Raw genomic sequence first — 11,112 nt, forward strand, 5'->3', positions numbered from 1 at the left:
CAATGACAGCTTTGTCAGAGTCCCATTACAATGAACTGTGAGTCTGTAGTTGTACATAGTGAAGCATTGAGGATGAGTAGAATGCCATCTTGGAGTGATGTCATAATGGGGTCATAAGAAGATAGAATCCTCTTGCCATTAGGCTAGAATCTTAGATGGGAGAACATTCAGAGAGAAGGTTAGTTGGAGAAAGTCATCATATTGGTAAGTCATGTTTCTAAATTGTTCCTAAAGTTATGGTGAATCTACTATAATGGAGAGGACGGTTTTAGGCAAATATGATAGAATTTCATATCACTTTGCGTAGCCTACTGCAAGTATCAAATTCCTGTCTTATGTTTAAATGAATATTTTCATGGTTAAATATTGGTATGCATTCATTTATCTAAACTGATTACTGTATAATCTAGATTACCGAACCTGAGAGTGATTTCTGATGAGATTGAATTGATTAGTACTGTCTTAAAACACATTTAACAGCATAGTGTACTATACTATAAACATTTTTGAAAAGATTTACACAAAATCTATAGTAAAAAGAGTTTGCATAATTGGTTGGTCACAGCTTGTTTAGTTTGGATACAGGGCTGTTTTATGGTGAGATGCAAAATAATGTGTTAGAGGCACTAGAAATGTAGGCATTGATGAAAGGCACCACATAGGGTAATAGGCTTTAATAGTAGTGTGAATGGCTATAGGGACACTGGGAGGTCATGTTTATTGGACATACTGTCACTATAATCACAGGATGCATAGCCGCGGGAAGTAGTTGTCACGATCGTCGGGAACAGAGGAGGACCAAGGCGCAGCGTGGAATGCGAACATATTTATTAATTGATGATCACACGAACAAAAACAAAACGAAAACGTGACGTCCCTGGTTACATTCACAAACCAACACGGAACAAGAAACCACACCAAATGAATGCCTAACGGCTACCTAAGTATGACTCCCAATCAGAGACAACGAGCTACAGCCGTCTCTGATTGGGAGCCACCCTGGCCAACATAGATATACAAAACCAGAACAAACACAAATGAAAACTCACACCCTGGCTCAACATACTAGAGTCCCCAGAGCCAGGGCGTGACAGTACCGAGTGGAGGACAGAGGAGCCTCTTAAAGAAGAAGTTACAGGTCTGTGAGAGCCAGAAATCTTGCTTGTTTGTAGGTGACCAAATACTTATTTTCCACCATAATTTGCAAATAAATTCTTAAAAATCCTACAATGTGATTTTCTAGAATTTTTTTTCTCAATTTGTCTGTCATAGTTGACGTGTACCTATGATGAAATTACAGGCCTCTCTCGTCTTTTTAAGTGGGAGAACTTGCACAATTGGTGGCTGACTAAATACTTTTTTCCCCCACTGTAAATGTAAATTCTGTCAATTTGGAATTTACGTTCATGTCAAATTAATCTTTGGCAATTGGGTAAAAAATCAATGTGGAACTGTTAAAAGTGATTTGCTTTATTTCTTTTGATGCCGATGCTGTCTTTAGGTTGTTTAAGGATTTGTTTTCCATTAGCAGCATCCTGTAGGTTGCTAACATTTAGGAACTCTCTTTTAGAGCTCATTCGTATTGGAAGTGCACAGTTTTGGTCAGGGCGACTTGCATGTTGAGGTGGGCCTGCTAAGGAAGGAGGTGGGCCTGCTGAAGCAATTGGCCTGTATGGGGGAGATGAGATGGATAGAGAGACAGTCTCTGGAGATGAATAGAGAGATGGTGTTGAAGGAAGTGGAGAGGGACAGACTTGAGAGGATGAAGAGGGAGGAGAAGAAGGAGCATGCAAAAATAAATCAGATGAAGGATGAAGAGTTGCTGTTGATGGATATTAGAATGAGGGAAAGGGAGAGAGAGATGGAGGAGGAAAGGAGGAGGTTAATGGAAAAATCTGAGAGGCAAAAGGTAGAGAAACAGATGGCGCTCCAGAAGAAAAGACAGGAGGAGAGAGACAAGTGGGAGATATCTGAAAAGAAGAGAGTGGAGGAATGGAAAGAGTTTTACTGGAAGGAAGAAGAAAACCGAAAGGAAGATGCATGGATGAAAGCAGAGAGGAAGGCAACGAGAAAGGTGGAAGAAGCAAATAGAAAGGTGGAAGAAGCAAAGAGAAAGATGGAAGAAGCAAAGAGAAAGGTGGAAGAAGCAAAGATAATGATGGAAGAAGCAAAGAGAACGGTGGAAGAAGCAAAGAGAAAGGTGGAAGAAGCAAAGAGAAAGGGGGAAGAAGCAAAGAAAAAGATGGGAGAAGAACAACAGATGCTGAAAAAGCAAGCCAGGCTAACGGAGACCCTGAGCGATAGAAAAAGAAGAGACGGGGAAGAGAGAAAGGAAGATGAAAATAAGTGTGTGAAGGAAGCAAGGGAAGGAGACAGGAGAGAGCTCCTGAAAGAAAAGAGACTAAGTGCAGAAGAAAATATGACACACATGGAGAAACAAATGAGAGAGCTGGAGGTCAAAGGTAAAAAGGAGAGGGAATAGACAGAGAATAAAGTGTGATATGTGAGGTTAGCTTCAACACCTTAACTTATACTGTCTGTTTCCCAACTCCCTCTCTCCCAGATTCCTCCATCTTCTCAGCTGGTGCTGAGGTCAAACAGACCCAGTGCAAAGGTCATCTTAGTTTACAGTTCTTTTGTACATTGAAAGTGTTATACAACTGCACACATGGAGTGTGGTATTAACATCCTCCATTTTCCTTTGTCTTGTCAGATGTCTCCATGGTTACTGCAACTGAGTCAAAGACTCTGAACCCTCAGAAGGACCAGCCAGCAAAGTGCAAAGGTAAAGACCAGGGCCCGGTTTCCTGATAGCGATGGAACTTAAGCTTACTAGTGTTTTAACGATGTATCGTTTTTATAATGGCCGAAGATGTAAAAAATTACAGACAGTGTAGCCTACAAATAGAAGTAAATTGACTGAACATGAAATTGATTTCAATATGATTGAAATATAGGCCTATAAGCCTACTGGATTTATTTTGTATTTGTAGTCAACTTCCTGCCGAAGTTATAGTCAGTCACAGAGAGACAGATAAACAGCTTGATTCTATGTTTAGCAGATGTCTTCTGTGTAGAAAGTGACGCGGAAGGGCAAAAAATTATCTAACAACGCATTTAGCTGTCTGATATCAGTGGAGTTTTCTGGTTGAATCACCCTTCTTTCCACCCAATTTTGTTTTTATGTGATGACGTTGAATCAACATCTCTCTCTCTCTCTCTCTCTCTCTCTCTCTCTCTCTCTCTCTCTCTCTCTCTCTCTCTCTCTCTCTCTCTCTCTCTCTCAGAATTCTCTGTGTTTTCCACGAGCAGTCAAGGCGTGGCCAAGGTCCCCCAGGTTCTGCAGGTCAAAGTGAGTAATAAAAGTGAGAGTGTCCAAAAGAAAGATGGGAATGACAAAGTAACAGCGCCAAAGACAGAGGCAGAGCTCCTTATGGACAAATTTGAGAGGATGGCAGAAGAGGAGAGAATTTGGCCTTGTCAGAAGGATAGGAGAGATAAAGACCAGGCCAAAGAGATAGAGGGAAAGAGAAAGGATAAGGAGGTGCTGTCTAAAGAAGAGCAGCGCAGGCTGAGGAATGAGAAGGCCTTACAGGAACACCTGGACAGGGTAAAGAATCCGGAATTGACAGGCAAACAGACCAGACAACCACAATGTAAAGGTAGGACCAGGCAAAGTGACAAGGGACTCAAACATAAAACATTTCATTCTCTGTGGGTTAAAAGCAAAGAGCACCATCGTGCTCTCCCTAAAGTTAGGTTGGTGCGTAAAATCCTTAAATTCAAATAAGCAATAAAGTGTGATGGTCCGCACTCAAAAAGATGTCGCAGAAAGCTGACGTCATTTTTTTTGTTTTTGTTTTTGTCTTTTTCACTGCATGAGGGATAGCGTACACAGATGTTTCTGCTTTGCATCCTTCAGGGTGGTTTAGCATTACGTTGTACTCAGACGATGCCATCTTAATCCCCATGGGGAGGCTAATAAAACTGTATTACATTTAAGTAACAGCAGTGTATCTCACTAAGGTACTGAGTTATGTGTGACTACTCCTCTGGTGCATTGAAACAGCCTATAGGACTTAACTCTACTTTTACTGCTGTGTGTTATTGTCCTATCAAATCTCCATTCATATATATTCCTTTTCTGTCCTTAGATTACTCTATTTTCACTGCATCAGGGCTAAAGAGCAAGGACCCGCATGATCAACAGTCAGCAAAATGCAAAGGTAAAACATGAAGGGGGATAGAGAGGGACATACTTTTCACAAAGAAGAGCTCAATGATTAAAGTTCAGAATGTGAAGTAAGCATGAAATCCTTCAGTATGTTTATCTATCTCTCTTCTTTCCCACCTCTCTCTGCAGATTTATCCATCTTTTCAGCTGATGCTCAGACGCAGCAGTGCAAAGGTAAGAAATAGGAGGGGTGCAGCATTATGAATTGCTGTGTCATATAAGACCCACTACCCACTGGGCACAAACTGGTTGAATCACCCTTCTTTCCACCCAATTTTGTTTTTATGTGATGACGTTGAATCAACATGGAAAACTGCTTGGATTTGCAAAACGTCATCAATGTAAAGGAATTTCAGTAATGTTTGTATTTTTTTTCACCCAACTTTTAACCTAAATCCAATGACAAGGTTCACATTTATTTGATTTCACGTTGAATTCACGTTAGTTGACAATTCAGTCAAATGTAAATCAAAACTAGATGTTGAACTGACGTCTGTGTACAGTGGGAATCGAACCCACAACCCCGGTGTTGCAAGCTCCATGCCATACCAACTGAGACACACTAGGCTCTAAATAATAGCTATGATGTTTATTTCCAATCTCTCTCTCTCTCTCTCTCTCTCTCTCTCTCTCTCTCTCTCTCTCTCTCTCTCTCTCTCTTTCCCTCTCTCTCTATCTCTCTCTCTCTCTCTCTCTTCTCCTCTCTCTCTCTCTCTCTCTCTCTCTCTCTCTCTCTCTCTCTCTCTCTCTCTCTCTCTCTCTCAGAATTCTCTGTGTTTTCCACGAGCAGTCAAGGCGTGGCCAAGGTCCCCCAGGTTCTGCAGGTCAAAGTGAGTAATAAAAGTGAGAGTGTCCAAAAGAAAGATGGGAATGACAAAGTAACAGCGCCAAAGACAGAGGCAGAGCTCCTTATGGACAAATTTGAGAGGATGGCAGAAGAGGAGAGAATTTGGCCTTGTCAGAAGGATAGGAGAGATAAAGACCAGGCCAAAGAGATAGAGGGAAAGAGAAAGGATAAGGAGGTGCTGTCTAAAGAAGAGCAGCGCAGGCTGAGGAATGAGAAGGCCTTACAGGAACACCTGGACAGGGTAAAGAATCCGGAATTGACAGGCAAACAGACCAGACAACCACAATGTAAAGGTAGGACCAGGCAAAGTGACAAGGGACTCAAACACAAAACATTTCATTCTCTGTGGGTTAAAAGCAAAGAGCACCATCGTGCTCTCCCTAAAGTTAGGTTGGTGCGTAAAATCCTTAAATTCAAATAAGCAATAAAGTGTGATGGTCCGCACTCAAAAAGATGTCGCATATAGCTGACGTCATTTTTTTTGTTTTAGTTTTTGTCTTTTTCACTGCATGAGGGATAGCGTACACAGATGTTTCTGCTTTGCATCCTTCAGGGTGGTTTAGCATTACGTTGTACTCAGACGATGCCATCTTAATCCCAATGGGGAGGCTAATAAAACTGTATTACATTTAAGTAACAGCAGTGTATCTCACTAAGGTACTGAGTTATGTGTGACTACTCCTCTGGTGCATTGAAACAGCCTATAGGACTTAACTCTACTTTTACTGCTGTGTGTTATTGTCCTATCAAATCTCCATTCATATATATTCCTTTTCTGTCCTTAGATTACTCTATTTTCACTGCATCAGGGCTAAAGAGCAAGGACCCGCATGATCAACAGTCAGCAAAATGCAAAGGTAAAACATGAAGGGGGAAAGAGAGGGACAGACTTTTCACAAAGTATTTGATGACACAGTGCAAAGATAAAAAGGACGAGAGATCTAGAGAGAGGGAGACAAAGAAGGACAAGAGAGAGAGACAGAGAGAGAGACAGAGAGAGAGACAGAGAGAGAGACACAGAGAGAGAGAGAGAGAGAGAGAGAGAGACAGAGACAGAGACAGAGACAGAGAGAAACAGAGAGAGAGACAGAGAGAGAAACAGAGAGAGAGACAGAGAAAGAGAGAGAGAGAGAGAGAAAGAGCGAGACAGAGAGAGAGAGACAGAGAGAAATTCATTATTAGAGAGCGGACCCCATACTTCGCTGCCATATAGAGCACTTGGTTCTATAACTGATTGAGCCAGAATCTAATTGGAATTTCGATTTTAATATTCCTTTTAATGGCTCTTCTTGCTTTGTCTCTCAGCTCATTCACAGCCATGTGAAAGCTACCTGTGTTGCTGATATTTAGTCCTAGATACGTGTAATTTTTGGTGTGTTCTAATAGAACTGTGTCCAAATAGAATTTATATTTGTCATCCTGATTTCCTGACCTTTTTTTGGAATATCATTATATTCATTTTTTTTTTAGATTAACGGTCAGAGCCCAGGTCTGACAGAACCTGTGCAGATGATCTAGATGCTGCTCTAACCCCTCCTAAGTGGGAGACAGTTGCACCAGGTCATCTGCGTACAGCAGACACTTGATTTCAGTGTTGTGTAGGGTGAGACCAGGTTCTGCCGATTCTTCTAATGTTTTTGCCAATTCATAGAGGTTAAATAGTGTTGCACTTATTGGGCTGCCCTGTTTCACTCCACGTCCCTGAGAGAAGAAGTCTCGGCTTGTTGCCGATTTTAAGTTGTTTTTAGTGTACATTGATTTAATAACATCATATGTTTTCCCTCCAATACCACTTACTATTCGTTTGTAATAAAATACCTTAGTGCAAAATTGAATCAAATGCTTTCTTGAAGTCTACAAAACACGAGTAGATTTTGCCTTTGTTTTGGTTGACTTGTTTGTCAATTAGAGTGTGGAGGGTGTAAATGTGCTCTCTTTCTCTCTCTCTCTCAATTCAATTTCAATTTAAGGGCTTTATTGGCATGGGAAACGTATGTTAACATTGTCAAAGCAAGTGAAGTAGGTAGTAAACAAAAGAGAAATAAACAATAAATATTAACAGTAAACATTACACTCAGAAGTTCCAAAAGAATAAAGACATTTCAAATGTCATATTACGTCTATATACAGTGTTGTAACGATGGGCAAATAGTTCAAAATTCTTTTTGGGTCTGTGTAATCTGAGGGATTCCACCTCATTTTGTGGGCCGGCGGCCTCTCTCAATAGCAAGGCTATGCTCACTGAGTCTGTATATAGTCAAAGCTTCTCTCTCTCTCTCTCTCTCTCTCTCTCTCTCTCTCTCTCTCTCTCTCTCTCTCTCTCTCTCTCTCTCTCTCTCTCTCTCTCTCTCTCTCTCTCTCTCTCTCTCAGAATTCTCTGTGTTTTCCACGAGCAGTCAAGGCGTGGCCAAGGTCCCCCAGGTTCTGCAGGTCAAAGTGAGTAATAAAAGTGAGAGTGTCCAAAAGAAAGATGGGAATGACAAAGTAACAGCGCCAAAGACAGAGGCAGAGCTCCTTATGGACAAATTTGAGAGGATGGCAGAAGAGGAGAGAATTTGGCCTTGTCAGAAGGATAGGAGAGATAAAGACCAGGCCAAAGAGATAGAGGGAAAGAGAAAGGATAAGGAGGTGCTGTCTAAGGAAGAGCAGCGCAGGCTGAGGAATGAGAAGGCCTTACAGGAACACCTGGACAGGGTAAAGAATCCGGAATTGACAGGCAAACAGACCAGACAACCACAATGTAAAGGTAGGACCAGGCAAAGTGACAATGGACTCAAACACAAAACATTTCATTCTCTGTGGTTTAAAAGCAAAGAGCACCATCGTGCTCTCCCTAAAGTTAGGTTGGTGCGTAAAACCCTTAAATTCAAATAAGCAATATAGTGTGATGGTCCGCACTCAAAAAGATGTCGCATAAAGCTGACGTCATTTTTTTTGTTTTTGTTTTTGTCTTTTTCACTGCATGAGGGATAGCGTACACAGATGTTTCTGCTTTGCATCCTTCAGGGTGGTTTAGCATCACGTTGTACTCAGACGATGCCATCTTAATCCCCATGGGGAGGCTAATAAAACTGTATTACATTTAAGTAACAGCAGTGTATCTCACTAAGGTACTGAGTTATGTGTGACTACTCCTCTGGTGCATTGAAACAGCCTATAGGACTTAACTCTACTTTTACTGCTGTTTGTTATTGTCCTATCAAATCTCCATTCATATATATTCCTTTTCTGTCCTTAGATTACTCTATTTTCACTGCATCAGGGCTAAAGACCAAGGACCCGCATGATCAACAGTCAGCAAAATGCAAAGGTAAAACATGAAGGGGGATAGAGAGGGACAGACTTTTCACAAAGTATTTGATGACACAGTGCAAAGATAAAAAGGACGAGAGATCTAGAGAGAGGGAGACAAAAAAGGACAAGAGAGAGAGACAGAGAGAGAGACAGAGAGAGAGACAGAGAGAGACAGAGAGAGACAGAGACAGAGACAGAGATAAACAGAGAGAGAGACAGAGAGAGAAACAGAGAGAGAGACAGAGAAAGAGAGAGAGAGAGAGAGAGAGAGAGTGAGGCAGAGAGAGAGAGACAGAGAGAAATTCATTATTAGAGAGCGGACCCCATACTTCGCTGCCATATAGAGCACTTGGTTCTATAACTGATTGAGCCAGATTCTAATTGGAATTTCGATTTTAATATTCCTTTTAATGGCTCTTCTTGCTTTGTCTCTCAGCTCATTCACAGCCATGTGAAAGCTACCTGTGTTGCTGATTTTTAGTCCTAGATACGTGTAATTTTTGGTGTGTTCTAATAGAACTGTGTCCAAATAGAATTTATATTTGTCATCCTGATTTCCTGACCTTTTTTTGGAATATCATTATATTCGTTTTTTTTTAGATTAACGGTCAGAGCCCAGGTCTGACAGAATCTGTGCAGATGATCTAGATGCTGCTCTAACCCCTCCTAAGTGGGAGACAGTTGCACCAGGTCATCTGCGTACAGCAGACACTTGATTTCAGTGTTGTGTAGGGTTAGACCAGGTGCTGCCGATTCTTCTAATGTTTTTGCCAATTCATAGAGGTTAAATAGTGTTGCACTTATTGGGCAGCCCTGTTTCACTCCACGTCCCTGAGAGAAGAAGTCTCGGCTTGTTGCCGATTTTAAGTTGTTTTTAGTGTATATTGATTTAATAACATCATAAGTTTTCCCTCCAATACCACTTACTATTCGTTTGTAATAAAATACCTTAGTGCAAAATTGAATCAAATGCTTTCTTGAAGTCTACAAAACACGAGTAGATTTTGCCTTTGTTTTGGTTGACTTGTTTGTCAATTAGAGTGTGGAGGGTGTAAATGTGGTCTCTCTCTCTCTCTCTCTCTCTCTCTCTCTATCTCTCTCTCAATTCAGTTTCAATTTAAGGGCTTTATTGGCATGCGAAACGTATGTTAACATTGTCAAAGCAAGTGAAGTAGGTAGTAAACAAAAGAGAAATAAACAATAAATATTAACAGCAAACATTACACTCAGAAGTTTCAAAAGAATAAAGACATTTCAAATGTCATATTACGTCTATATACAGTGTTGTAACGATGGGCAAAGAGTTCAAAATTCTTTGTGGGTCTGTGTAATCTGAGGGATTCCACCTCATTTTGTGGGCCGGCGGCCTCTCTCAATAGCAAGGCTATGCTCACTGAGTCTGTATATAGTCAAAGCTTCTCTCTCTCTCTCTCTCTCTCTCTCTCTCTCTCTCTCTCTCTCTCTCTCTCTCTCTCTCTCTCTCTCTCTCTCTCTCTCTCTCTCAGAATTCTCTGTGTTTTCCACGAGCAGTCAAGGCGTGGCCAAGGTCCCCCAGGTTCTGCAGGTCAAAGTGAGTAATAAAAGTGAGAGTGTCCAAAAGAAAGATGGGAATGACAAAGTAACAGCGCCAAAGACAGAGGCAGAGCTCCTTATGGACAAATTTGAGAGGATGGCAGAAGAGGAGAGAATTTGGCCTTGTCAGAAGGATAGGAGAGATAAAGACCAGGCCAAAGAGATAGAGGGAAAGAGAAAGGATAAGGAGGTGCTGTCTAAAGAAGAGCAGCGCAGGCTGAGGAATGAGAAGGCCTTACAGGAACACCTGGACAGGGTAAAGAATCCGGAATTGACAGGCAAACAGACCAGACAACCACAATGTAAAGGTAGGACCAGGCAAAGTGACAATGGACTCAAACACAAAACATTTCATTCTCTGTGGTTTAAAAGCAAAGAGCACCATCGTGCTCTCCCTAAAGTTAGGTTGGTGCGTAAAACCCTTAAATTCAAATAAGCAATATAGTGTGATGGTCCGCACTCAAAAAGATGTCGCATAAAGCTGACGTCATTTTTTTTGTTTTTGTTTTTGTCTTTTTCACTGCATGAGGGATAGCGTACACAGATGTTTCTGCTTTGCATCCTTCAGGGTGGTTTAGCATCACGTTGTACTCAGACGATGCCATCTTAATCCCCATGGGGAGGCTAATAAAACTGTATTACATTTAAGTAACAGCAGTGTATCTCACTAAGGTACTGAGTTATGTGTGACTACTCCTCTGGTGCATTGAAACAGCCTATAGGACTTAACTCTACTTTTACTGCTGTTTGTTATTGTCCTATCAAATCTCCATTCATATATATTCCTTTTCTGTCCTTAGATTACTCTATTTTCACTGCATCAGGGCTAAAGACCAAGGACCCGCATGATCAACAGTCAGCAAAATGCAAAGGTAAAACATGAAGGGGGATAGAGAGGGACAGACTTTTCACAAAGTATTTGATGACACAGTGCAAAGATAAAAAGGACGAGAGATCTAGAGAGAGGGAGACAAAAAAGGACAAGAGAGAGAGACAGAGAGAGAGACAGAGAGAGAGACAGAGAGAGACAGAGAGAGACAGAGACAGAGACAGAGATAAACAGAGAGAGAGACAGAGAGAGAAACAGAGAGAGAGACAGAGAAAGAGAGAGAGAGAGAGAGAGAGAGAGTGAGGCAGAGAGAGAGAGACAGAGAGAAATTCATTA

At 41.3% G+C, this 11,112-nt stretch overlaps 1 protein-coding gene across 1 annotated transcript; it reads left to right on the forward strand.

The window, feature by feature from the left end:
* Positions 1–1,723: 1,723 nt before the first annotated feature.
* LOC311117518 (uncharacterized protein) lies at positions 1,724–4,419 on the forward strand (the record flags this gene model as incomplete). The annotated part of the gene is made up of 6 exons (XM_084192439.1): positions 1,724–2,462; positions 2,564–2,614; positions 2,714–2,785; positions 3,288–3,662; positions 4,155–4,226; positions 4,364–4,419. The coding sequence occupies 6 exons, from the start codon at positions 1,724–1,726 to the stop codon at positions 4,417–4,419; spliced, it is 1,365 nt and encodes a 454-aa protein (XP_084048565.1).
* Positions 4,420–11,112: the final 6,693 nt, after the last annotated feature.

Source organism: Coregonus lavaretus (genome assembly GCF_964263955.1).
Source record: "Coregonus lavaretus genome assembly, contig: HAP1_SCAFFOLD_1485, whole genome shotgun sequence".
Lineage (NCBI taxonomy): Eukaryota > Metazoa > Chordata > Actinopteri > Salmoniformes > Salmonidae > Coregonus > Coregonus lavaretus.